We start from the raw sequence: 27999 nt of genomic DNA, 5'->3' as shown, positions 1-27999 counted from the left end.
GGCACAGTTCAGACTTTTTAATGCAAGGGGAAAGTCTTCACTTTTCTTCCCACAGGTATGAACAAGCCACTGCAACTTCCACAGTGACTTCCTGGCGAGGACAGCGCCCATCCATCCTCACCTAATACTGTATGGAGTGATGGGCTAGGGAGAACAAGGACAGTTCCTGCAGACTCCAGGCAGCGCTAGGGGGAAGCTCCCTGAGACCCCCGCGGGAGAGCCTGGTGGGAAGCCCAGCTGTGTGGCGCCCGGTGCTCCACCTGCCTCGGTGCCATCACAGCCTGGACAGTGGCCGCTGGCCTGCGAATGCGCTGGGGCCCTGGAGGCTGGGCTCAATGGCCCCAGGCAGAGGAGGGGGAGGTGGCCTGAACTGGCCCAGGCCACTGGGCCGCAAGGCTCCGGTTTCTTATTGCTCAGCCTGGGGCCGGGGCGTTCTAAGGACATCCAAGTCAGCTGCCCTCCTTTGCTAAACAGAGGAGGAAGGAAGGTAGGAAATGAAGGGGGATTACAGAAGGGACTGGGTTTTCCCCTGGTCCCCGCTGTCTGGACACAAGAGCCTGGCCAGAACCATGGGCTTCCTCTTACCAGCACCAAGCTGTCATGAGGCCCTGCCAGCCCTCACCCACCACCCACCTCCCACTGTGGAGGGCACTTCCCAAAGCTCCAGTTAAGTGAGAGGGTGGGGCAGGAGCTGGGATGACCACCCTTCCTCAGCCAGGAAACGCAACGCTGGGGTCCAGGAAGGGGGTGCTCCCCGGGTACCCACATCTAATGCCCCCTGGGCAGGACTGCCCTTGGCTGGAGGGTAGGAAGGGGAGACAAAAAATCACAGCTTTTGAACAGTGGTTGGGAAGTTACTGGGAAATTTGGTCAAGTATGAAAGATGTCACTTTACAGAACAGAAACTAGCTTATGTATTTTTCTGGAAGATGGTTCTCCTGCTCCCTGGACCCCTGAAAAAGGCTGCTGGGCCCTGCTTCTGTGACTGCTGAGCGGGGTGGCGCATCGGAGCCGGTGGGGCGTGGGAGGAAAGGGCAGGGCCCGCGCACGGGGAGCCTGGGCCAGGGAGGGGAAGGCACAAGAACCCACTTCGCCCGAGAGCCCGGGGAGGCAGAGCCGGGTGAGGAAGGAAGCCACGGCCCCGTGAAGCAACCTCAGCTCAGAAGCAAACGGAGGGTGCCCGGTGTTCCTGTCCATGCAGTCCCAGCCTACCAGCTGCCAAAAGGGCGACCTGGCTCCCCTGCGGTCACAGTCGCTGCACTGTCCAGCTGCAGCCAGAGCAGAGCAAAGGCCGGTGGGGGGCAGAGGCTGTGCACATGTGGCTGTCACACAGAGGAGGCGGCGACAAAGAACGCTGCCTCTAACGTTATATATTAAAATATTCATAGTTCTTGTGCACAAAATTCCATCATCTCACCCCTGCCTCCCCCGCCAGGCCCAGGAACAGCCTTAAAATAAAGATGGTGGTTTTCCTTTTCGAGAGGCGAGGAAACATCCGCTCAGTCTTTATGGACCTTGAGAAATGGTGAGCCTTCCCCTCCCCCCGTCTCTGCCTCCCAGCCGGGCGTGCAGATGGCCGGTGCGGGGCCAGGTGCCATCACTCATGCCTGCGCTTGGAGGGCGGCACCAGGTGTGGGGGCAGGTCAGCGGGCAGCTCGTGGCCCTCCAGCTTGACCTTGATGAGGTGGTTGGCCAGCGCGAACTCCTCGTCGTCCAGCAGCCCGTCCTTGTCCACGTCAGCCAGCTTCCAGATCTTCCCTAGCACGGTGTTGGGGAGCTTGGACTTCACCATCTCCTTCTTGGCATTGGCGCCCGTGATCTTGCCGTTGACAGGGGACAGCGTGTAGAAGATCTCATCGTAGGTGGGCTTGTCCTTGCCCACCACCCACTCCACGTCATCGATGCCCTCGCCGGCCCCCTCGCCGTAGCCGTGCCCAAACGGCCCGTTCATGGTACCGTCAAAGGCGCCGCCCTTGACCACCTGAGAAGGCATCAGGGACTCCTCCTGCCGCACCATCACCATCAGCCGCGCGATGTCGTTGGCCAGCATGTCGTCCACCGTGTCCAGCAGCTTGGGCTTCAGGGCCTGGAACTTGCTGAAGTCCTGGGTCTGCAGGAGTTCCTGTGGGCAGGGGAGGAAAGACAAGGGCTGGGAAGGGTGGCCCCTTCCCAGACTCCAGGCCAGGTGGTTCCAGTGAGGGCTTCTCAAGCAGAAAGTGCTGCTCCCCCCAACTAGCAGGGGCGACTCGGCGAACCCCTCTGGCTCTTGGCTCTCTAACCTGTACACAGGAGGCAACTCCAGCTCTTTCCTTACAGGGCGGCAGCAAAGGATTAATGGACAGGGCACCAGAGCGGCTGGCACGGCCCTGCCCTCCCCCCACCATGCAGGGTGAGTCACCACATTCCCCTCTGCAGTGTCACCGCCTGGGTCAACTCTGAGTTGGGTGGGGTGCCGGTGATTAACCCAGCTGCTTCCGTTCAGGGAGGCCCTTCCCCATGGAGATGGGATTCCCTCCAAATCCAGTGCCCTCGGCCTTCCTCCTGCCCTGATGGCCACCAGCCTGCATGGGGCCTCGGGACAGCCATACCTGCATCTTGCGGAGGCTCGGGAAGTCCCCAGGGGAGATCTGGTGCTCGCGCTCAATCTTCTGGTAGATCTCTCCCAGGTTGTTCACCAGCTCTTTCTTTTTGCTCTCTTTACCAAAGACATTGGGCATCTCCTTCTTGAGGGAACTGATGATGTAGGCGTGAACCTGTGAGGACGGGGGTGGCCATCAGGCGCTGTCTTGGTCCAGGCTGCCCCCGAGAGCAGAGCCTCCAAGGACACTCCAAGGATACTCCAAGGTGCTCGCTCAGGAACAGGGAAGCGGGAGGGATGGGTCAAGCTTAAGGCTGCTGCCACCGCTGGCTCCCACAGGCCTAGGAGCAGACACAATCTGGCAAGAGCCACAGCTGTTCACTGCCGTGGGGCAGAGGACAGGACAGGAAAATGCACTTGAAACAGAAGACAACAGCCTTGGCCTTGCATGGATCATTGTGATGATCCAGGAATAGTAAAACCAAGTCTGTCAACCCAAAGGAGGCCATTTGTTGTGTACCGCTGGGCACATCACATACCCTCCATTCAACCCTCACCGCAGCCCTGCGGGGTGGGATTCCCCCAACCCTGGCCCTAAGTAAGGCTGGGAAACGCTGCCTGGGGCACTTGGCTTCCATGTGGAGGAGCTGGGATTGGAACCCAGGGCTGCTGAAGGTGCCTCACAGCCCATGTTCTTTCTGTTTCTCTGCAAGCCCCCTTCCCCCAAGCTGGGAGCAGGCTTCCTGCAGGGCCCACCAACCTGCATGTCCAAATCCCTGCCGAGTGCTGACGGAGCCCACAGAACTCCAGTGGGCCCGTGCCACACTCCACTCCATCATCACAGCTCAGATGACGAAGGATTCAAAACATCCCACAAAGGCTTCTCCTGGCAGCTGCCAGCTTTATCCAAGCGTCAATACCTTGCTTAGACGTGCCAGTTCAGGGCGGTACCCCCTTCATTTCCCCGCAGCAAGCTGGGAACCTGGCACCCCTCGAGAGCAGCCCAGCCCTCAGATCCCTTGGCCTTGCCAAGTTGTGTCCAGCCACGGAGGGCTGCGGCCAGCCAGCCTCGCTGCCCTTCTCCCCGGCTCCAGCCCATCCACTACCCCACTCAGCCTAAGCCTGTCTGCCCTGGGTGGGGGCCTGGTTGAAAACTGCCTGAGGGAGACAGCCCCGTGCCATGTGGGTCTAGATCTAGGGTCTCCCAGGGACACTGTGGCAGGCAGATCCCAGGCCGGTGGGAGTCACCACAGAAAGCACCATTCACTCCAGGAAAAGGAAGTGGCAGGTGTGAGGCAACACTGGAGGCCACAGAGTTTCCCAGGCGTGGTGACTCAGTGTGCCTAGGGCCTGGCGGTCACACACGGTCTCACAGACAAACAGGCAGGGCTCATGCCCGCCCCTTGTCCTGTCTGTCCTCAAAGGTGGCTGAGCAGGGGAGTTCTCTCTGCCTTGCAAGGAGAGGGCCTCAGTCAGGGCCACACCCACACCCATCAGCTCAGGACGTCCTTTGTCCTTTGAGGCTGGGGTCACTCACCTGGGTTTTTGCATGGGTTCCTCTCTCAAAGCTGACTCCACTCACAGGGAGGCTCCAGAAGGGAGATCTCTAGAAAAACATCCAGCCAGCCGGGCGCGGTGGCTCACGCCTGTAATCCCAGCACTTTGGGAGGCCAAGGCAGGCGGATCACCTAAAGTCAGGAGTTTGAGACCAGCCTGACCAACATGGTGAAACCCCATCTCTACTAAAATATAAAAATTAGCCAGGCGTGGTGGTGGGTGCCTGTAATCCCAGCTACTCAGGAGGCTGAGGCAGGAGAATGGCTTAAGCCTGGGAAGTGGAGGTTGCAGTGAGCCAAGATCGTGCCACTGCACTCCAGCCTTGGTGACAGAGTGAGACTCTGTCTCCAAAAAATCAAAAAATAACATAATAAAATTAAAAATAAGAAAACCACGCAGCCCTGTGTCCTCCAGAGCAGGCGTCTGGCCCATGCCCGTGCACACAGCTCACGGAGGTTCAGGCCAGAATGAGAATTCCTCATCTGCAGGTGAGGTGGGGCCCAGGGTACTTGCGACACAAGGGGAGGACAGTGGTGGCAAAGGATGATGGGTCAGTTCTCACTGCTCAGGCCGGGTGGCACCCACATGCCCTCTGACTGTCTGGCCTCGAGACAGAGTGGGTACGAGGGCCACTGTGCTCCACGCCTGCAGAGTCTCCGTGCCTCTGAGCAGGCAGGGGCATGGGCTCCCCAGGAAGTGCCCATCCTCAGTCCTCAGCTATACTCTGGAGATCGGGGGACTGTGACCCTGGCCACAGGCACAGCTGCCACTGAAGCCTTAATGCCCACACAAGGTCTGCCCTGGTACCCCCTGCATGCCACGAGGTGGGGGCAAGCACCCTGCTCTCTGTGCTGTCTTACTGAAGAACTGGGGACGTATCACCAAAGGGCCTGGCTCGGCAGGCAGGACAGTTCCCCAGCCACGCTCTGGCCTGGCCTAGAGATGGGAGCGACAGCAAGGGCCTTTCTTTTAATTTTTTAATTTTTTTTTAAATTTTTAAATTAAATAGAGACAGGGTCTCACTAGATTGCTCAGGCTGGTCTCTAACTCCTGGCCTTAAGGGATCCTCCTGCTTTGGCCTCCCAAAGTGCTGGGATTACATGTGTGAGCCACCATGCCTGGCTGGAGCCTATTTTTTTTTTTTTTTTTTTTTTTTTTTGAGACAGTCTTGCTCTGCCACCCAGGCTGAAGGGCAGTGGCACTATCTCGGCTCACTGCAACCTCTGCCTCCTGGGTTCAAGTGATTCTCCTGTCTCAGCCTCCCAAGTAGCTGAGATTACAGGCATGCGCCACCATGCCCGGCTAATTTTTGTATTTTTTTAGTACAGATGGGGTTTCACCATGTTGGCCAGGCTGGTCTCGAACTCCTGACCTCAGGTCATCCACCTACCCACCTTGGCCTCCCAAAGTGCTGGGATTACAGGTGTGAGCCACCATGTCTGGCTGGAGCCTATTTCTTAAACAGCCCAACCCTGTACTAAGAGCCTGAAAGAATAGCTAGGTGCCCTGCTAAGATACAAGTGTGGGCTTGGTCACTTTTCAGCTGTTCAGACAATCTGTGTCAAACACTCCTGTCCACGGGGCCAACCCCAACCACAGCCGGGACTGTCACTCTTGGTGACTCGTCTAGGCTGGCTCACAATAGGGTGTTATCCAAAGTCAGACACCCTAAGGGCATGTGTTTGTCATTGGAAGGGCTCGCCGGTGGCATTAACCTTTGATTTCTGGCCCCAGCCACGCTGGCTCTCACTCAAGTACTTGGTCAGCCACTGAGATTCCAAACCTTTCGGCCATTCAGAGGCTGCTGATAGGTGCCACGGGCCTGGGCTGCCAGGAGACGTAAGGATGGTCTGCAAGGTCTGCTGGACTGACACCGCCTCAGCGTGACCTTGGCTTCCGTGCCCAGTGCTTCCCAGTCTGTAGGCTGGCACCTCGTCTCCTCACGAGCTGCTTCCTATGGCAGCTTAAGCTTCAGCTCCTGCCAGGCCTCCCCTAGCCCTTCTACTCCACTGGGACAGCCCCTAGCGCCAGCTCCCGCAGCAGCCTGTGCTCACTCCAAGACGACACAAACAACTGATGTTTAGTTTTTGTTTGTGTGCTCTGCTTTCCCCATGAAGGCTGAGGAGTGGATGGGCTGTGTGTCACTCCCCGCCATGTCCCTGGCGTCCAGCACTGTGCTGAGTGCACTTCAGGCCCAGTAAACCCCAGAGGGGTAATCCTGTGGGAGGCTGAGGTGGGCTGATCACCTGAGGTCAGGAGTTTGAGACCAGCCTGGCCAACATGGTGAAACCCTGCCTCTACTAAAAATACAAAAATTAGCTGGGCATAGTGGTGTGTGCCTGTGATCCCAGCTACTCGGGAGGCTAAGGTAGGAGAATCATTCGAACCTGGGAGGTGCAGGTTGCTATGAGCTGAGATCATGCCACTGCACTCCAGCTTGGGCAACAGAGCCAGACTCCGCCTCAAAAACAAAAACAAAAAACCCTAGAGGGAAGCCAACAAGCCTCAGAGCTCTATCCCCCAACACCCCATTTCTGAGGCTGCCTCCTTTGCTTCAGCGGTAACTTCCTGTGTGCTGTTTCTGTGTTGTAAGCATAGTCAAACCCTTCTTGAAAGTAGATGGGGCATAAACCACACACAGAACAGGTTTAGAGGGAGGCCGGGTGGAGAATCTTAGTTAAGAGCAGGCTGCACGCGGGTGCTGACCAAAGACTGGTTTCTGCAGAGGGAAACAGCGCAGCACAGGTCCGCCTGTGCAGTGAGCTGGGATGGGTCTCGGGCAATCCCGGGGCCCTGAGTGCCTATCTCAGAGCCCCACGGCCCTGCCTGGCAATAGGCTGCTCCCCTCACCCTGGGGTCTACCTTGGCCAGCCGTGCCCGCTTGATCAGGTCATTGAGCTTCCTGAGGGCGGCGTTTCGGGGCAGAGACTGGATGTCCTTGAAGAGGTCCTGCTCCTCAGCCTCAAAGAGCTTGCGGTTGTCAGGGATGAGGAGCGGGTGGGACCAGAAGGAGCCGATGTAGACCCTGACCACCTCGGGGGTGTTGATGATCTTGCCCAGGGACCACATGAGGGCCCCATACACCCGCATCAGCTGCTGTGTCTCGATCTGGTCTGCCTTGTTTAGCACCACGCGGATCTTGTCCTCATGGTTCTTCAGGGCCTTGATCACTTCTGAGAACTCATCGGAGATGTCCAGCTTGTGGGCGTCGAAGAGCAGGATGATGCGGTCCACACGCTCGGCGAACCACTCCAGGACGGCTGCAAAGTCATAGCCTGCGGGGAAGAGAAGGGAGAGCTCAGGGGTGCCAAGGGACCTGCTGCTCTGATGGCTCTCATCTCCAACCTGGCCTGGTATTTCTCAGCCAGAGATAGTTTTTAAAATTCCTACAGGCCGGGTGCAGTGGCTCACGCCTGTAATCCCAACACTTTGGGAGGCCAAGGTGGGAGGATCACAAGGTCATGAGTTTGAGACCAGCCTGGCCAACATAGCGAAACCCTGTCTCCACTAAAAATACATAAATTAGCCATGCCTGGTGGTACGAGCCTGTAGTCCTAGCCTACTTGGGAGGCTGAGGCAGGAGAATCACTTGAACCCAGGAGGAGGAAGTTGTGGTGAGCTGAGATCGCACCACTGCACTCCAGCCTGTGCAACAGAGCAAGACTCCATCTCTAAATAAAATAAAATAAAAGTCCTAGAAGGGGCCAGGCACAGTGGCTCAAGCCTGTAATCCCAGCATTTTGGGAGGCTGAGGTGGGTAGATCACCTGAGGCCAGGAGTTCGAGACCAGCCTGACCAACATGGTGAAGCCCCATCTCTACTGAGAATACAAAAATTAGCCAGGCGTGGTGGTGGGCACCTGTAATCCCAGCTACTTGGGAGGCTGAGAGAGGAGAATCGCTTGAACTCAGGAGTGCAGTGAGCCAAGACCATGCCACTGCACTCCAGCCTGGGCAAGAAGAGAGAAACTGTCACACACAAAAAAAAAAAAAAGAAAAAAAGGCTGGGCGCGGTGGCTCAAGCCTGTAATCCCAGCACTTTGGGAGGCCGAGACGGGCGGATCACGAGGTCAGGAGATCGAAACCATCCTGGCTAACACGGTGAAACCCCGTCTCTATTAAGAAATACAAAAAACTAGCCGGGCGAGGTGGCGGGCGCCTGTAGTCCCAGCTACTCGGGAGGCTGAGGCCGGAGAATGGTGTGAACCCGGGAGGCGGAGCTTGCAGTGAGCTGAGATCCGGCCACTGCACTCCAGCCTGGGCGACAGAGCCAGACTCCGTCTCAAAAAAAAAAAAAAAAAAAAAAAAAAAAAAAAGAAAAAAAGAAAAGAAAAAAGAAAAGGCCAGGCACAGTGGCTCACACCTGTAATCCCAACACTTTGGAAGCCAAGGTGGGTGGATCACAAGGTCAGGAGTTCAAGACCAGCCTGGCCAACATAGTGAAATCCCATCTCTACTAAAAATATAAAAATTAGCCTGGCGTGGTGGTAGGCACCTGTAATCCCAGTTACTCGAGAGGCTGAGGCAGGAGAATTGCTTGAACCTGGGCGGCAGAGGCTGCAGTGAGCTGAGATCACGCCACTGCACTCCAGCCTGGGCGACAGTGCGAGGCTCCATCTCCAAAAAAAAAAAAAAAAAAAAAAAAAAAAGCTGGGCGTGGTGGCGCATGCCTGTAGTCCTAGCTACTCAGGAGGCTGAGGCAGGAGAATTGCTTGAACCTGGGAGGCAGAGGTTGCAGTGAGCCGAGATCACGCCACTGCACTCCAGCCTGTGTGACAGAGCGAGACTCTGTCTCAAAAAAAAAAAAAAAAAATTCCTAGAAGGTGCTCATCTAGACAGTACAGCACCCTGAGGGCAGGATTATCTCCCCTATTCCTGCCCCCACCATAACACTCCCAACCCATGTAGCACTTGGCATAAACAGGTGCTAATGCAAAAGTCGTCCCATAGTGCAAGCTCTTAGGTGGGTCAGACGAGGGCGAGAGTGAGGAGACCCAGCACTGTGCTCAGCACAGCACAGATGGTAGAACATAGACTCCAGTGTTGCCACCTGCCAGCTGTGTGCCCTGGGAAGGCAGTGACAAGACGTGCCTGCAACAGTAACTGCAGCTGCTCCTTGTTCAGTGCTGATGTGCCAGGCTCCCCATTTTGCAGGAATCTCACTTATTTTCTGCAACAAGGGTTGGCAAACTACAGCTCAGGAATCAAACCTGGCCCACCACCTGTTTGTATAAATAAAGTTTTATTGAAACACAGCCATGCTCATTTGTATTATCCATGGCTTCTTTTGTCTAACACAGCAGAGTTCAGTTGTTGTGATAGAAACTGCAAAGCTGTGAAAGGTCTGCAAAGCTGGAAGTATTAACTATCCGACCCTTACAGAAAAAGTTTGCTGACCTCTGCTCTACAAGAAGCCCAGGAAATGCTACAAACCACTTCCCCTTCCTAGGTCTTAAATACTTCTCCAAAACAAAGTGGTTGGACTGGATAGACTCCAGCTTTAGGCTCTATATTCTTTTTTTAAAAAAATTATATTCTTTTTTTTAGAGACAGGGTCTTGCTCTGTCACCCAGGCTGGAGTGCAGTGGCACAATCTTGGCTCACTGAACCTTGAACTCCTGGGCTCAAGCCATCCCCCCACCTTAGACTCCTGAGTAGCGGGACTACAGGCATGTGCCACCATGTCTGGCTAATTTTTAAATTTTTATTTTTGTAGGTATGTTCAGCATTATGTCTATGCTGAACTCCTGGGCTCTAAGAGATCCTCCTGACTTGGCCTCCCAAAGTGTTGGGATGACAGGCCTGAGCCACCGTGTCTGGATTCTAAACTCTATTCTAGATTGCTTCCCACCAACCCATTACGGCCCAATTAAGGCCCGCCAATTAAAGCAAACTCTGTCGCCTGTGGCAGAGACTGCTAACTGAAATTCCTCCTAAAGGAAGGAACCAGAAATAACTATCTAGTTTCAGCTGGATTCATGGCCTCCCAGCTTGAGATTGCACTTCCCAGCTTCCTTCAGCAGAAATGAACAAGGAAAGGAGCATGAGCCCTTTGTTGTTTTCTCCCTCCTGAGGACTGGGACGCTGATGTGATGGGAGGAGCTGGAGGAAGCACCTTGGGTTCAGAGATGAAAGCTGCATGTTCAGAATGGCCTTGGACTGTTGTTTTTCACATAAACTATCGGCTATCTGACTTAAGCCAATGATTTTTGGGTCTCTGTAACAGCGGTTTAATTTAAATCCTACATGACAACTAGGCCTCTTCAAAATATTTCCACTTTAGCCTGGGCAACACAGCAAAATCCCGACTCTGCAAAGGTGGTACCGGCCTGTAGTCCCAGCTACTTGGGAGGCGAAGACAGGAGGATAACCTGAGCCCAGGAGGTTGAGGCTGCAGTGAGCTATGATCATGCCACTACATTCCAGCCTGGGTGACAGAGTGATACCCTGTCTCAAAAACAAAACAAAACAAAACAAAACAAATCCTCACCTCTTCCTCTGCCCCTAGAGTAAAACCTCTGTCCTTCTCGGTCTAGGAAGAGTAAGGAGTGACAGGCGGGCCATGTGGAAACAAAGGCCCGGAGTCCTTGGGGAGCTTGGGCCCCACCTCCGAGGGACCACGTCCTCTCTGCCTGATTCTGGGCAAGCCTCCACCTCCCTGGCTCAGTCTGCCCACAGGTCCCAGGCCACCCAAATGTAGGCCGGCCCTCTTCAGAAGCACGAAGTACTTCCCAGAGAGCAGTCAGGCTCTGGAAATAAGTGGGAGAAGCCACTCCTGCACACAACAGTCTGACAGTCGCCCAGCTTGGACCCAAACCCGTCCTCACCCCACTGCCCACTCCTGGCATCCCCGTGAAAAACACTCACCACCCTCTTACCAAGCTGGGGATGGACACGGGCGCTCTCTAGACTGAGCGGGATAGAAAAACAGCAGCGAGGTGGGAGCTCCGAGGGAAAAGCAGCAGCTGGACAGGGTCGCCCACGGCGATGGGAGGGCAGCCCTGCTGTACCCCAGCGGGAGCTGCTGCTGACTCCACCACCGCACGGGCTCCCCCTTGGTGGCATCCGCTGCTCCCACCCTACAAAGCCCTCCAGGGCGAAAGCAGGTCCACAGCCCAGGCTCCCGAGAGGCTGCCTCCATGCACAAGCACGCCAAGATAAACGGCACCACCGGGTGTGCAGAGCCAAGCTCGTTCATGGGATAAACACTCCCGCCGCCCGCCCCGGCCCCAGGCCCAAGCGTGCTTGGCGCCATCTGTGAGCCCAAAGCCACAGGGGCGCGGAGCCCCTCCCCACACCTGGTGCTCCCAGAAGGAACTCAGGCCACTAAGATGGCTCTGCACTTCACTCCCGCCCCCTGCCACTGACTCTGTGACCTGAAGTTCTTTTCTTAAACTTCTCAGTTACTTTGTCCATCTGTGAAATTTAAATACCAATTCCTCGGCCAGCGCTCGGCGCTGCAGGGAGGAGGGCGTGTGGGAGCACTGGGCCTCCAGCCCAGGACCCGGCAGGGACAGCCTTCTCCGCAGGCCAGGGCTGGGGAAGCCAGGGCTCTGTGGGAACAAGGGGACAGCGGCCTGGGACCCATCATCGGTCAAGGACTTTCATCCTTGAGCAAAGTCACCAAAACGTAAGGAAAATCCCAAATCCACAGCTTCAGCCACACAGCCTCGGCAGCCTCTCCACAGGTGATGTGTGACCATTCCCTGCCCCAGCCCAACAGGAAATAGGGCTCTCGGACCAGAAGCAGCCCTGAGGGCCAAGCTTCTCAACAGGGCAGGAGTGCAGGGAAGCCGGGGTCCTGGCCTCCAGCCTGGGCAGGGAGGCCCGGTCAGCCTTCCAGAGGCTTAGGCGGATGGTCGGAGACAGCAGAACTGCCAGGTTCCCTGTGCCCAGAAGGTGTGGAAGGGCATCGCGCCAGGGCACCTCATGCCACCACAGGCTCCTGCTTCCAAAGTACGAGGCCCCGGGCACCCGGACTCCCTGCAGCTGGCTCCGAGCTCCACAGGAGGGGATGCCCAAAGGGTGAAGTCTCAGCAGAAAACCAGAAAGAGAGGCCAAGGGCAACATGAGGGAAGCAGGGGCAGGGAGAGGCCGCCTCTGCCCCTGGAGCCACCAGGCCACACTAGCTGAGCCTGCAGGGCCTGCCTGGGGCCCGCAGCCCACAGCCTTTTATGGCCAGCTCTGGGAACGCAGGTCAGTACTGAAAAGGCGATGACTCAAGGACTGAGGCTCCTCGCTCAGCAAAAAGGGGGCCCAACTTCTCCCCTCGACAAATCATTTGTCTTCAGCCCGCCACAAGCTGAAACTAGAATTCACACAGCTGGGGAGGCTGTGATGCCAAAACTGAGTTCTTGGGAATAAGGGCGCCCTGATGGGCTGTGCTCAGCCCATGTTAGCTTTGGCCTGGGAGTCAGGACGGCGCCTGGGGAGCTGAGGTCACCCTCCCAAACTCCACCCAGCAAGGCCCCACTCCCGCCTCCCCCTGGATGGCTGGGGGACCCTGGGGAAAGAGAGAAAAAAGAGGAGAAGGAAGAGTGAGCACTCCAAAACTCCCTGCCCCAGGTCAAGGAGCCCGGCCCCACCTGCCCCGAAACCCAGTTACTGGCCATCATCTCAAGTTGGACTCAACAGAGGTAAGTCCATTTTTTTGCAGGTGAATAACATTTCCTGTTTATTACAGAAAATGTGCTTTTGCTGTGAGGGAAACACAGTGACCGGCCAGCCACACCCACAGGTGACAAAAAGGACCACAGCACTCGGGCCTGTGCCACGCAGGCATGTGACCAGGTAACTGCAAGCCCCACCAGGCCCTCCGGTGCTCCTTAGCCCACCAGGCCCTCACTGCCCTCAAAGCACCTCACTCAGTCTTAAAGACGCCGGGTTTCAAGAGGTGCCAAAGGCTACCCCGCACAGCAGGAGCACCGAGCCACTCTCTGGATCAGAGCTGGACGGCTGGTGACAAGTACAGAACAGGGCTTGCCAGCACCACTGGCACTGCCCAAGGCAATAAGCCTTCAGGCTTTGGAACCCACCAAGGGAGGGGCCTTGCTGTTAGCTTGACTAGCTCAGGCCCCGGTGGGAGTGACAGAACTGACACCTAGCAAAAGGACACAGAAAACATGGCCCAAGCTGGTGGGCTGGAGAGAAAGGCCTGCCTGCAGAGGGAATGGTTTTAGTGAGTAAAAGCCAGAGCCCCCTCTGATAAGGGATCATGAGCCACCAGGAAGCTCTGGCTCAGAAAATCCTGGGACCTGGAAGACAGGATGCTAAGTGATGAAATAAGCCTGTCACCTTTTCCAAAGATGACACACACGTAGCCAACAAGCATATGAAAAAATACTCATCACTAATCGTTAGAGAAATGCAAATCAAACCACAATGAGACACCATCTCATAACAGTCAGAATGGCTATTATTAAAACGTCTAAAAGCAACAGATGCTGGTGAGGTTGTAGAGAGAAGGGAACATTTATATGCTGCTGGTAGGAATGTAAACCAGTTCCACCACTGTGAAAAGCAGCTTGGCAATTTCTGAAAGAACTTAAAACAGAACTACCATTCGACTCAGCAATCGCATTACTAGGCATAAACCCTAAAGAATAGAAATCATTCTGCCATAAGGACACATGCACACATGTCCATTGTAGCACTATTCATGATAGCGAAGATGGAATCCACCAAAATACTCATCAACAGTAGACTGGATAAAGAAAACATGGTACATATACCACATAGAATACTACGCAGCCATAAAAAGGAACAAGATCATGACCTTTGCAGCAACACAGATGGAACTGGAGACCATTATCCTCAGCAAACTAACAATGGAACAGAAAACCAAATACCGCATATTCTCACCTACCCGTGGGCGCAAAACATCAAGTACACATTGCAACAAAGAAGAGAACAATAGACACCAGGGCCTACTTGAGGGTGGAATGGGTGAGGACAGAAAAACTGCCTAGCAGGCTGGGCATGGTGGTGCACGCTTGTAATTGCAGCACTTTGGGAGGCTGAGGCAGGAGGACTGCTTGAGCCCAGCCTGGGCAACATAGCGAGACCCCCTCTCTACAAAAATTTAAAAAATTTGGGTGTGGTGGCACGCATCTGTATTCCCAGCTACTTGGGACGCTGATGTAAGAGGATTGTTTGGGCCTGGGAGGTTGAGGCTACAGTGAGCTGTGATTATGCCACTGCACTCCAAGCCTGGGTGACAGAGCGAGACCTTGTCTCCAAAACAAAAAAAAAGAAAACTGCCTATCAGATACTATGCTTATTACCTGGGTGATGAAATAATCTGTACACCAAACCCCACCACACTCCATTTAACTGTATAACAAATCTGTACATGTACCCCTGAACCTAAAATGAAAGTTTTTTTAAAACATCCTGTCACAAAAGGATACGGCACTGTAGGATTCCACTCACAGGGGATACCAGGAGAAATCAAGTGCACAGAAAAGGAATATAGAATGGGGAGTGCAGGGGCTGCGGGGAGCAGGGAGGGGAGCTGGTGTGGAGCAGGAAGAGTTTCCCTTTGGGAACTGAAGAACTCTGGAGCTGGATGGTGGTGACAGCTGAACAATGAAGAACGTGTTAAATGTCAGTGAAATGCATACCTACAAATAGTTAAAATCTACTTTTCTGGGGTGCATGACCAAAAAATGTGGTTAAAATGAGGCCAGGTGTAGTGGGTCACACCTGTAATCCCAGTGCTTTGGGAGGCCAAGGCAGGCTGATCACCTGAGGTCAGGAGTTCAAGACCAGCCTGACCAACATGGTGAAACCCCGTCTCTACTAAAAATACAAAAATTAGGCAGGTGTGGTGCTGTGCGCCTGTAATCCCAGCTACTCAAGAGGCTGAGGCAGGAGAACCGCTGGAACTCAGGAGGCAGAGGCTGCAGTGAGCTGAGATTGTACCTCTACACTCCGGCCCGGGCAACAGAGCAAGACTTTGTCTCGGGGAAAAAAAAAAAAATGCTGGGCGCGGTGGCTCATGCCAGCAGTCCCAGCACTTTGGGAGGCCAAGGTGGGCGAATTACCTGAAGTCAGGAGTTCGAGACCAGCCTGGTCAACATGGTGAAACCCCGTCTCTACTAAAAATACAAAACTTAGCCGGGCATGGTGGCGCACACCTGTAATCCCAGCTACTTGGGAGGCTGAGGCAGGAGAATCACTTGAACCTGGCAGGCGGAGGCTGCAGTGAGCCAAGATCACGCCATTGTACTCCAGCCTGGGCAACAAGAGTGAAACTCCATCTTCCCCCGAAAAAAAAAAGATTAAAATGGTAAATATTATATGTTAGATGTACTTTATCACAATTTTTTTTTTTTTTTTTTTTTTTTTTTTTGAGACGGAGTCTCGCTCTGTCTCCCAGGCTGGAGTGCAGTGGCCGGATCTCAGCTCACTGCAAGCTCCGCCTCCCGGGTTCCCGCCATTCTCCTGCCTCAGCCTCCCGAGTAGCTGGGACTACAGGCGCCCGCCACCTCACCCGGCTAGTTTTTTGTATTTTTTTAGTAGAGACGGGGTTTCACCGTGTTAGCCAGGATGGTCTCGATCTCCCGACCTCGTGATCCGCCCGTCTCGGCCTCCCAAAGTGCTGGGATTACAGGCTTTATCACAATTTTTAAAAATGAAAATGAGAAGTCCTGGGGGTGTGGGACGAAAGAACAGAGCGGCTCCAGGCAACCAGGCTGAGCCAGGCGTGGCACCTCAGGGTAGCGCGCACGCAGGTGCCTCTCACGGCGACCCACATCCCGCCCAGCCTCCTCCAGGCCACTGTGGCTCTGGGGTCCTCTCTCCAGGCGCTGGCCTCAGAGGATCTGCCTTTCTGACAACAGCCGGACCATGTTTCCCGCCAGTGCAGAAGGGGAAAAGGGAGGTTCTCAGGCCTCCCTGCCCTACCCCAGCAGCCTCCAAAACACAGGTAGTTCCAGCCGCAGGGGGAAAAGCTGCTTTATACATTCCAAAGATTTCTAGAACATGAAACAATAGAGGGTTTGTCTTCAATCAACTTTTGTTTCCTGTCATTCAAGCTGCGTGGGCTTCCGTATTTCTCGCCCTAGCTCTCCATCACACAGGTTTCCAACGCGCGCTGGGCCCAGAAAAACAAAACAGAGATCCAGGAACTAAGAGGAATCCGTACCCGAGGCCTCGTTCCTGGGCTTGCTCAGGCTGACGCTCCTCGGGAAGGGTTTTCCAGGGGAGCACAGAGGCGCCTCCATTCCTCAGCTTTACCTGAGAGCAACAGCAGCACACACCCACACAAAGCATGAACTTGACTCAAAACTGCCCCAGGCGGAACAACCCAGGCGCCCCTGACAGGTGAACGGATGACAACTGATGGTGCATCCCTATGATGGGACAAGGACCCCCAACAAAGAGGAGCGGGCCACGGGTGCTCTCAAACACATGGATGCAGCTCAGAAGCATCCTGCTAAGTGAAGGTGGAAGCAAAAGGCTTCATCCTGTATGATTCCATTTAGGTACATTCCGGAAAAGGCAAAGGTCAGTGGGCTGCCTGGGGACCAGGAGTGACTCTAAGGGGCACGGGAACTTTCGGACAATGGGAATGCTCTGTGTCATGGTGGTGGCCGTCCAGGAATGCTTTGTACAGCCGGGCACCTGAGGAGGGTGGACTTCACTACACACAACGTAGACCCCAGCAAATCAGACAGGAGCAGAAAAGAGGGGCGGGAGGGGGCAGAGGAGCTCTGGAATCAGGCCCACATTTCCATCCTGAACCTTTTACTCAACAACCAGCTGTATGACCCAGCAGGCCTCTGCTCTCAGAACCTCGGTTCGCAGCTTCTCAATCTGTAACATGAAGACAGTAGGTTTCCAGCTCGGAGGGCCGCGGGAGGATGGAGTGAGCCTGGCACACTGCAAGCAGGAGTAAATGTTTGCTCTTATTTACTCGCAGGATTTGTATTTTGGGCTTAAGAAGCTCAGATTCTGATGGGTGTGTAGGCAAGGACTTCAAACGCATGAAGAATGCCTCATCCCCCAAATATAAACGGAATGTTTGCAGGCGCTTGGCCAGCTGCTCCCCAGCCCACCGCCAGTGCGCAGCCTGGGGAACAGGTGCCGAGCGCAGGCAGCGCCTGGTACGCCTCCTCTGCGGCAGAGCCTGCACACCCCCAGCAGAGGCTGAGGCCAAAAGCTGTCTTGGCATCCTGGCCTGCTGGGCCCCAGAGGGAGGCCGCAGTCAGGTGGGACGAGCAGGGGGTTTCGGGAGGCCTGGAGCTGAGAGCAAAGGAGGGCCTGGAACCCAATGGGAAACCCCGGCTGAGTCAGCGCTGCCCTGATACTCCCCAGGATGTTACTCAGATCATAGTCTGGAAAGCCCTGGGCTTTTCAATCTCTTGACTATGAACCAGCTGACACTTGAACACTTAATTGTACACCAGGCACTAAGGCAAGAGCTTAACATGTAAATTCCAGTAATCTACAATAACCGGAGCAGCTGTGCTGTTTCCTGATGGACTGATGCAGTTCTCAGGGACTATGGCAACTCCCTACAGCCACTCAGCTCCCCAAGTACTGATGTGGGACTTGAACTTCTGATCTACCTGTGCTGTGGATGCTGAATCCAAGAAGGACACAGCACCTGGCCTGGCTCACGGCCTTTGGGCTGCCCCTGGGAGCATTTGATGGTCTTCGGAGCACCCTGGTGAAACCCCGGCCTGGGGGGGCTGCTGGCAGCGGCATCTCCACCTCAGGAGGTGTCGGCAGCAAGTGGGGGCGGCCCACGATGCAGGCCCGCCTCTGGGCCAGAGGGCTCAGGACACACAGGTGGGAGTGTGGGCAGGAAGGCCCCATCCAACGACTAAGGATCAGGATAGCTCCCAGGATTAGAGGGAGCCTGCAGACCACCAGAGGGCAAATGAGAGCCCAGGCCACCAGGCTCCCTGGATAGCCCAAGGGGTCATTTATGGCTGGAGACAGGGAACAGGGAAGACAATACCAGCACTGCTGTTCAAAGCCCCAGACCTCAGGTCCATTTCAGGACTGGAGTCTAACCTTGGGCGGGAGAGAAACAGAGGGTGGCCTCTGTGTGTCTCAGGAGGGCTGAGAAGACCTCCACAGTAATGACCCAACCAGGGCAAAGATCTGTCTGACCCAAGCTCTCGGCACTCCTGGACCCACAGCTTTCACGCCAAGGTGCCCTTCTCAGCTCTGCCACAGCAGGAGCACAGCCCCTGCCTGGCTCCAAATCCTAGCGCCGACACTTGCTGGCCTCGCTGTCATCTTAGGCCAATTACTTAACTTTCCTAAGCCCCTGCTTCCTCCTCTGAAAGGCAGGAGCTTCCTCCTAGATGCAGCAGCTGTGATAACTCAGTGGAGCTCACTGACGTGGCAGTGGCCAGCAGAAAGTCAGACACAAAGCTGGCCAGGTCTCCGATCTGCTACTGCAAGTTGAAGCAACACTACCCTGCCGATACAGCTTTCATGGGGAGATTGAGGCACAAAAACTCCCGCTTTGTTCACAGTTGCCTAGTGACCACGATGGGGAACGAACTGGCCAGGCTGCCCACAGAGGCCCCGCCAGGGGATGACTCGGCATCCAGGCACTGCTGGGACCACGCAATTGGTCGGCAGCCCCTGGAGCCAAGGGCACCACCCCTGCCAGGCCCAGCTGCCCTTTGTGCCCTTATCAGTCACACAGGCAGCACTCAAGAATGAACGCAGCCCCCAGAGGCCACCTTTCTCTGCTGACACAGGAGAATAGTATCTTTAAAGTCACTCAGATTAGCACACAGGCAAAGGCAGCCCGAGAGACCCCAACCCGGCCCCCTTCTCGTCCCTGAGGCAGTCCTCAGGGATCCCTGACAGAGCCCGGCTGCATCCTGACCGCTTTGGGCCTGCACCAGCCCACCTTATCTTTCCAGACCGTGTTTCCTGCACACATTAGGACCATGGGGAAAGGGGAAAAAGAGTCAGGAGAGGCCAGGAGGGGCCAGACGGGGTGGGAAATGGAAGTAAATGAAATCAGCAACCCCAATGTCCATCCACGGCCTCCACAAGGACATGTTTCCAGGGAACGCGCTGGCAGGACAGGGGAGGCGTGTCACACTGGGGCCCATGTGCGTGCTCTGCCAGCCCTATCTTTCTGAAAGGGAAACACCTGCCTTTCACGCCACCAGCAAAGGCAGTAGTAGGCAGCCAGCCCTGCCGGGAACGCGCTGCTTGACTCCGACTTCCTCTGCTGGACAGGTCACACGGGCCTTTCCATGACTGATGGGCGTGGCCTCCGGAAACAGAAATCCACTCCTCCTGTGTCCACCTAGTGGGGCTCATCCTGGAGTTTACACCTAGCACCTCCAAGAGGTACTGAGCGATGCTTTCTCCTGACAATACAACACCATCATTCAAACCCTAATCAGGTAACTTTCAGTAAGACACATCTAAACCAAGGCCGCCAGGGCTATGGAGGAAAAGAAATGGTCTAGTAAAATCGGTTTGATCTTCTGCTACTTCACAGCAGGAAACCCCTCCTCCAATCAGAGTGATGTACTTCTCTTTCAGCCACCAGCTCCTTCCTGCCCATGATGGCTAGAGATGACCTTCTGTGGATATAGGGGAGCCTGGCCTCTCAGGGATGCAGAGGGGCCACACTTTGCGCCTGGAGGGGACAGGGAGGTGACACAGGCAGAACAGGTCAGCACACTGACAGCAGCCTTGTGTCCTGCTGGCTTGCTCCTCCAACCTGTCATCTGCACAAGCAACTCCAAGGCGGGGACCACAAGGCAACACCTACATCCACCCCTTGCTCCCAATCAAAATGCCATGTTGTGTCTGCAGATCCACTGATATGGAGCATACACTTTGGTGTTTGTCCCAGAGACAGCCAGTGTAGACACCTCTGCCTGCCTCTTTCCTACCAGGGAAAGGAAGCAGAGGGAGTAAGCGGTGGGGAAAGAGTGTCTCAGAGGGCAACGGTCAAGGCAAGCAACACAAGACATACAACCCCAGCCGAGCACGATGGCCCGCACCGGTGGGCCCGGTTACTCGGGAGACTAAGGTAGAAGGATCGCTTGAGCCCAAAAGTTCAAGGCTGTGATGATGCTTTGAGAGGCTGAAGCAGGCGGATCACCTGAGGTCAGGAGTTCAAGACCAGCCAGCCCAACATGGTGAAATCCTGTCTCTACTAAAAATATAAAAATTAGCCGGGCATGTGTGGCGCACACCTGTAATCCCAGCTACTTGGGCGGCTAAGGCAGGAGGATCGCTTGAACCAGGGAGTAGGAGGTTGCAGTGAACCGAGATCACACAATTGCACTCCAGTCTGGGCGACACAGTAAAGACTCTGTCTCAAAAAAAAAACCACAAAAACAAAAACAAAAAAAAAGTAACTTATTCAGATTTTCTGACCTTGCTTTGGCAAACGACAGGGTTTTTGCTTATCAGGTATTTACTAAAACTAGGTTGGAACAATAATAGCACTAAGAAATAAAAATACTAGCCCTCGCCTTATTTTTTTTCTTTTAGAAAGGGTCTCCAAATCTACTCCCTTGAACTCCTAGGAGCGTCACTCTCACCAGGGGTGGGAGAATCTAACAGCTTAACTGGCAGCTATGAAACCAGATGAGGGGCAATGATTTCAGTACGCTCTGATGCAATCCCACACGGGCAAGGCCCGCAAGGCTGGAAGGAAAGAGAAGCAAGGTTTCTCAGCTCCAAGAACAGAGTCCCCATGCCCTCAGAGCCCCAGCAGAGAGATACGTGCACCCCAAATCCTAGCTGCCAGCTTTGACTGCAAGGCTCACGCACCACAGGCCAGTCCAGAGGGTAAGGGACACGGGAAAGATCTGCAAGTTAATCATCAACAAACTTGCTCCCTTGTCCTCAACCCCTCTTTGAGTTTGATCTTATTTCATTTTCACATTTGGAGCTGTAGACTCCACTCCACCTGCCAGGTACCAGCCTACCCTCAAGCTCCTCCCAGAAAGCATCAGGCCCCAAAGTGCCCCACCCTTCTGCGAAAAAGGGGCAGTGACAGATGGGAGGACCCAGTTCAGGCTCATCCTGAAACAGATCTTCAAAAGAGCTTGGCAGAATCTAGGCAGGAGTTTACACAATTGGAATGGGCATGGCACACTACTGCACAGCATGAAGGCCTCAGCCAGGGAGGCTGCTATCAACCTCTAAACAAACATAAGCAAACTTCCACCAGCCCCTAACTGTTCCATGAATTTCTACCAGCTTCTCCTTTTGCTTGGCTCTCTCTCAGTCCTGCTGGACTCGTGAGGAATGTATATGGCTTTGGGGGGGCAAAGGTTTTTAAACACAGACTAAGGCTAATAAGCTCTGGGGACCAGGGGCTTGTTCACAGTCAGCAATGCTTCCTGCACACTCACAGCATGGCCCAAGGCCATTCTGATCCTGTTGTTTCCAGCATGCCCCAAGGGTTCAAAAGTATGACAGCCACACAAGATTGGCTGCAGTCTCACCGTGGTTGCTCCCATCGCCTGGGCCTAGGGAGCCAAGGAAGAAAGCAGCTCCCGCCCTTTCAGTGCACAGAGCACTGTGGAGATGGGAGGCTGATGTAAAATGGGTTCTTACTCGGACACATGTTTTTTTTTTTTTTTTTTTTGAGATGGAGTCTCGCTCTGTCACCCAGGCTGGAGTGTAGTCGCACAATCTCGACTCACTGCAAGCTCCGCCTCCCAGGTTCACACCATTCTCCTGCTTCAGACTCCTGAGTAGCTGGGACTACAGGTGCCCGCCACCACACCCGGCTAATTTTTTCTATTTTTTAGTAGAGATGGGGTTTCACCATGTTAGCTAGGATGGTCTCAATCTCCTGACCTCATGATCTGCCCGCCTCGGCCTCCCAAAGTGCTGGGATTACAGGCATGAGCCACCACACCCGGCCACATTTTTTTTTTAGAAAGCCTGAGACTGGAAGAAATCTTGAGGGCAGCTGGGCGCAGTGGCTCACACCTATAATCCCAGCACTTTGGGAGGCCAAGGTGGGCAGATCACGAGGTCAGGAGTTTGAGACCAGCCTGGCCAATATAGTGAAACCCCATCTCTACTAAAAATACAAAAATTAGCCAGGCGTGGTGGCAGGCACCAGTAGTCCCAGCTACTCGAGAGGCTGAGGCAGGAGAATGGCTTGAACCTGGGAGGCGGAGGTTGTAGAGAGCCGAGATCGTGCCACTGAACTCCAGCCTGGGTGACAGAGTAAGACTCCGTCTCAGAAAAAAAAAAAAAAGGAGAAATCTCAAAGGCAGCATCTGAACCAGGTTGCAGATCTTAGAGAGAAGGATCTGTGACAAAGCCAGCGGCCGAGCTGCAGTCAGAGCTGTTTACCTCTGCTGATCCGCTGCTTCTCTCCAGACAGGATTCCGGGCGTGTCGATGATGCTGATGCTGTCCAGGACAGGGTTGGGCAGCTGGGCACACATGAACCTACACGAGAGCAAGAGCCAGAAGACAGGCATCAAGACACAGTCATTGCTGCTCCGGACACAACAAAGGGCTCTCTGTACTCCTTCGCTCCATCTGTGGCTTCCTCTCCTGAAGCAGGGAACTGACAGGTGGTTTTCTATTGTCTTAGTTTCCAGGGGTGGCCGGCAAATTGTACAGACTTTCTCAACCGGGAATGCAACCAGCAGGCTCAAACTGACCCACATCGGCACTTCCTCACATTTACTTTTCCCCTAGAGTTTGAGAGATCAGCTTTCAAGCTGCTGACTTGCTAGTGAAAACTGTGCAAGCCTAGGTCACCATTCAATTCAGAGGGGAGACAGAAGGTCACACTGGGACCTTGAAATCCCATCTTTCCACCACTTGGCTAAATGTCCACATTGAAGAGAGCTGGCCCCTTCCTACTACTGCTACGGCCAGCCCTGCCCTTTCAACCAGCCGCTCAGGTGAGGGAATTGAAACGGACGGCGGGCAAAAGCTGGGGACCACACAGGCTGGTAGACGGTGGGACGGAGAACCACAGACACCCTATTCTCTGAAAGTCGGAGCAGGCTCAGGAAGAACAAGGCCATGGAGAGGCTGGCGACTTGTGGGCCAGGGCTTAGCGACACACATCTGAGTTTCGCACTAAGCTTGTAACAGCCCAGAAAGGCAAGCGCAGTCCCAGTTGAGAGCAGGGATCCCTCACTGGACACAGAAAAAGCTCCTTTAAAAACTTCTCTGAAAGGCCAGGCATGGTGGCTCACGCCTATAATCCTAGTACATTGGGAGGCCAAGGTGGGCGGATCACTTGAGGTCAGGAGTTCAAGACCAGCCCGGCCAACATGGTGAAACGCCATCTCTACCCAAAATAAAAAAATTAGCTGGGCATGGTGGCACATGCCTGTAATCCCAGCTACTCAGGATGCTGAGGCAGGAGAATTGCTTGAACCCAGGAGGTGGAGGTTGCAGTGAGCCGAGATTGTGTGCCACTGCACTCCAGCCTGGGCAACAGAGCGAGACTCTGTCTCAAAAAACAAACAAACAAAAAACTTCTCTGAAAAATGTAGTGAGAGCAAAGAAAAGACTGACCTATTATCTGTAGGACACAGACTTGAAGCTGCCTTTCCAACAGAGGGGAGGACTCCCAGCCGATCAGCTTCTCCCTTTGGCCCCATCCCCCAGCAACCAGGGGCCCGCAGGCAGAGGGCAGCTGGCCAGGGCAAGGGGTGCTCTGTAAAGCAGTGGAGCAAGACCAGCTGACCCACAGGGCGAGCAAAACGTGGGCCTCACTTTCCCAGTGCCAGCAGCAATGCATGCAGGTCAGGCCTGGCCTTCCTGCTGGGGACAGGAGGCGCTGGAGAGATGATTACAGAATAGAAGGATGGGAAGCCAAGTCACATACGTAAAAATGCCTCATAAATGAGCCCAGAAAGCAAGTTAATATCTACAGGACCCAGAAACCAGCTGCTCTGCAGAGCCCAGGGTATATGGCAGAAAACAAGAAAGGCAGCAAGCAGCAAAGATGCCTCTGATTCCATTTCACCAAGGACGCACAGGTGGCAGTCCCAGTTATGCAATGAGTTTTCCCAAGACACTCTTACGACACCCTGACTGCACCTTGCCTTGGTCTGCTCCAGCTGATTTTATTCTTAGAGCAGCCACATATGGGAAAAAGGTCGGAAAGTCAAGTTCACGACTCAATGAGTCTCTTTAAGACTCAGCCGGGAGAGGCTGTATCAGCCAGAGAAAAGCCCCCTTTGTTGCACCCTCCTCGCCGGGCACACTCCCCACACTACACATCCTGACACAGCTCGGGGCCTCAGCGCGGGCTGACAGGGCCCTTTCAGCAAGGCCATCAGTGATCAGGGATCCTCTGGAGATGAGGTGGCAGCAAGAAGGAAATAAACGTGTGCCACCTCTCAGATCCTGTGGCACCAAAGTCATCAAAGCACCAGTCTCGGACAAAGCAATCCTGAATTGCTCTTTTTCAGGTAGAAGCAGCAGAAGGCAGTAACTGGCTGCGCAAAAACCAGGCAGTCAGTGCTGGCTGACCTAAGGGGTGACTTCCTCAAATCAGCTGGACCCTCTGAGCCTCGGTTTCCTGAACCAGTGAGGTGGAAGCTGCGGAGACGACGTCTAAGATCCTTCCAGCTCTGAAACTCTAGGCTTCCAAATTCAGAAAACTGGTCCTGTGCCATGTTTCTCCTTTCAAAAAAGGTGTGCCCTCACAAGGAAAGTGAAGAGCTCAGGACAGCAGAGGCAGCGGGGGCAGTGACCCTTCCCACGGTTTCCCAAAGTTTTGCATGGAAGCAGAGACCGAACACTTGGACTTTCTGGCACAGCCGCCAAACTTTTCACAGGGTCGAATGGCTCCCACCAGCTAATGGTTTCAGCTAATCACTTCTCTACCAGTGCGCAAAGCACAAATCTTGAAACGCGGTAAGGTCAGAGCAAGAGGACCCTGCCTCTTCAGGGCCCCTAGCCCAAAGGGCTGCGCTCAACCTGACCTTGATAGACAAACATCAACGTCCACAAAACAGGAGGGCGGTCTGAAATGACTGGAAGTGGCAACAGACCCTGCTGAAGGTCAGCTCTGTGCATGGAGTAGGCCTGGCCACCGGCTTGGCTCTAGGGCAAGCTGCCCTGCACGGCTAGATGGCATCTGGAAAGGAATGTGACCACGCAGGGCGGCGACCTGGAAGGCAGGATTCAAAGATTCCTTCAGAGGCGCTTCCCTGGTGCAGAATTTGAAAGGCATGTGGAGTCCGTGAATGTGGGCGGCAGGGAGGGCAGGGTCTGTGAAGTACTTTGGTAGGTAGTCCTTTCGTATGAAGTACTTTGCTATGCCTGGGGGTTGGGACCGGGATGTCTCAAGTTTCTTTGGAGAAAAGTGAGCCTGGCCATTGCACTCCTTGAGGGGCGGGGGCACTGTGTTTCACTCACAGCACTGAGAGAGGCAGAGTCCTGGAGATCACTCTAATCGTGTACAGAGGCCACTTCACTGGGAAAATGAGGTCCAAGCGGGTGCAGGAACCTCAGATTCTGTCTCTCAGTGCACAGAAGGGCTTAGGGCCAGAATCTCATTGCAGGGCTCCCACTGCCACCACCTCATCCTGCTTCCTGAAATCCCTCAAGGCAGCACTGACCTCTTGAGAGCTGCCTTTGGGAGAAGTGTTCAAACCTCAACTGTCCCCTGCCTCCAAGGGGCTGCCCCAAAGTCAGCAAGCCACAGTAGATCCTCCTCCTCCCTCCTACACAAAACCACCCTCCCAGGGGAGGCAGAGCAGACCCACCCCACACCAGAAAAGGGAATGACTAAAAGTTTCATTGTGTTTTGCTATTGACACTTAAGGAGACAGGGAAGGGAGGGTTGATTTCCATGAATTAGGTGCATCCAGTCTGCGGGAAGGAGGTGGAGACCAAGAAAAGGAGCCCAGGAATGGCTCAGCTTCCCACCGCGGCCCTGGTTCTGAGGGGAGTGGGGCTGGGATCTGCAGGAGGGCTCGGTGGTTAACCTGGAAGATTCTGGGGACAACAGAAGCTGGGGGAGCGGGCAACGCCCACTCTTAGAAAACCGGCGGGTTTTCTCTGGGAAGCGGCAGGGCCCTTGGACCAGGGAGTGATCACTGAGGGTCTCACTGGGGCCTCGGAGACAAAGGACGGCGGGGCGACAGCCACGGGAGGGTCAGGCTCCCAGTGCGGTGTGTGCCCCGGCCGCGCCCCCCGCCCCCTGGAGTGATGGGTGGGTACCTGTTGAGGAAAGCGTTGCCGAAGGCGTTGAGCTTGCGGAAGGGGCGCCGCGGGTCCACCACGAGCGCGTTGCCCGGCACCACGCCCTCAGTGGGGCCGTGCATGACCGCGATGAAGGAGTCGGTGGTGGGCTCGGGCCCGATGCGCATCCCCGGGAAGTCCTGCTCGATCAGGTGCCGGATGAAGGTGGTCTTGCCGGTGCTGTACTGCCCCACGAGGAGCACCATGGGCTTGTTGTCGAAGTCAGCGTCCTCCAGCGCGGGCGAGTGGAACTCATGGAAGCGGTAGTGCTCCTCCAGGGGCAGCAGCTTCTGCGCGTACAGCTGCCGCAGCCCCTCAGCCACCGTCTGGAAGAGCTCCGGCTCCTTCTTGCGGCGGGCATCCTTGCTGACCCAGCTGAACATACTGCCGGACACGGGGCTGGCTGCTGCGGGGCAGAGCGGCGGCTGAGAGCGGGGCGAGGGCGCGGAGCCGAGGCGCCGCAGGCCAGGGCAGGGGACGAGAAGCGACCCACACTGCGCAGGCGCACACCACAGCCAGCCGAAGCGCCCTCTGCCGAATGGAGCGCGCTCCTCGCGGAGCGGCCTTTATAGGGTCAGTCCCTGAGGGGCGGCTCGCGCCGCCGCGGCGGGGGCACGGCGCAGTTGGGAGAGGTAGGGAGGAGCCCCTCCCGGCCCCGCCCCTTAGACTTGTGCCACGTCTTCCCCTCCCCCACCCCCCATTGGCTGATTCCAAATCTCGCGAGGCTGTGGTCCGGGTGCCGTGGCAACCGTACCTGTTTCGCCCCGCCCCTCGTGTGGAGGCTCGCGAAAGTGCTGCGGTTAGGAAGGCGAGGAGCAGGCGTCGGGCGGCGACGGTCCGTGGGCCTGCGCGCCTTCCGGCACCGTGGACCCCCCACACCCCCGCGGGATGGCTCCACGAGACACCCAGTGCCCAGTGCCTTGGTTCCCTGACTACGCGCCGCGCCCGCCGTTCCCCACGTGCCGTCCTCCCGCTGGCTCAGAATCCCCGGAATCATCGGAGTACCCCCGCGGCACCTACTCCTCTCTGCCCAGCTTCCCAGACACACACAGTCTTTGTCCCCTCATCTTTTATCTGCTTTGGGAGAGGGAGAGGCAGGAAAGTGGTAGCAGAGCAAGCTGAGGGAGTAGAGAATCCGGGGCGGGGCGGTGACTGGGGAAATAAAAATGGGCAAGGAGAAGCGGGCACACGGGCAAACTGACGGGCAGCGAGAGGCCTGACCTCCCCTCAGGCCGAAGGGGTGGGAGTGGGAGAGGGACGCAAGCGGGGGAGGACATGGGTGACACCGGACGCGCGCGGGAGAAGAGAAGGCTTCCCCACAGAGGTTACAGCTGGGGCAGGGCAGGAGGACATGAGGAAGTTGAGGCCCTCTGGTCACTTGCGTTTTGGGAAGTGAAATTGAAAATTCCCTATGCGGGGAAGTGGGGAAGTGTGGGTGCAACAATGAAATCTTGTGGGAACTTAGGGGGAAATTTAAAAACCCAAATACTTCCGCTTTCCTCTCGGGGTCACCATCATTTACCATCTTTTACTGGGACCTATGCCTACCTCCCCTTACCAGTTCCTGGCTGTTCCATGGGGCTCACTCCCCCGCCATCCTCCCCGGCCACACACAGACCCCTTTGGCTGTCCAGGCTGGTGAGAATTTTCAGTGGGTGATGTCAGAACTTCGGGG

At 55.3% G+C, this 27999-nt stretch overlaps 2 protein-coding genes across 5 annotated transcripts in view; one reads left to right on the top strand and one right to left on the bottom strand.

Annotated features, from left to right (window-relative positions):
• Positions 1–27999, top strand: part of ARL2 (ADP ribosylation factor like GTPase 2) — a 218820-nt gene that overhangs the window by 43329 nt on the left and 147492 nt on the right. The gene's annotated exons all lie outside the window — the stretch shown is intronic.
• Positions 3–27980, bottom strand: EHD1 (EH domain containing 1). The gene is made up of 6 exons (XM_050757191.1): positions 27883–27980; positions 26304–26730; positions 22456–22553; positions 6998–7410; positions 2589–2753; positions 3–2122 (listed from the first exon to the last, which is right to left on the bottom strand). The coding sequence occupies exons 1-6, from the start codon at positions 27899–27901 to the stop codon at positions 1598–1600; spliced, it is 1647 nt and encodes a 548-aa protein (XP_050613148.1). The 5' UTR covers positions 27902–27980; the 3' UTR covers positions 3–1597.

The sequence above is a fragment of the Macaca thibetana genome, chromosome 14 (genome assembly GCF_024542745.1).
Source record: "Macaca thibetana thibetana isolate TM-01 chromosome 14, ASM2454274v1, whole genome shotgun sequence".
NCBI lineage: Eukaryota > Metazoa > Chordata > Mammalia > Primates > Cercopithecidae > Macaca > Macaca thibetana.
This window is presented reverse-complemented; position numbering and strand designations above follow the sequence as displayed.

Bases quoted from the DNA above. Each gene is read 5' to 3' on its own strand.
- EHD1 (XM_050757191.1), bottom strand. The intron at 7,411-22,455 runs GTAAACAGCTCT...TCTTCCCCGCAG, and splicing joins GAAGCAGCGGATCAGCAGAG to GCTATGACTTTGCAGCCGTC. The intron at 2,123-2,588 runs GTATGGCTGTCC...CCCTGCCCACAG, and splicing joins CGAGCCTCCGCAAGATGCAG to GAACTCCTGCAGACCCAGGA.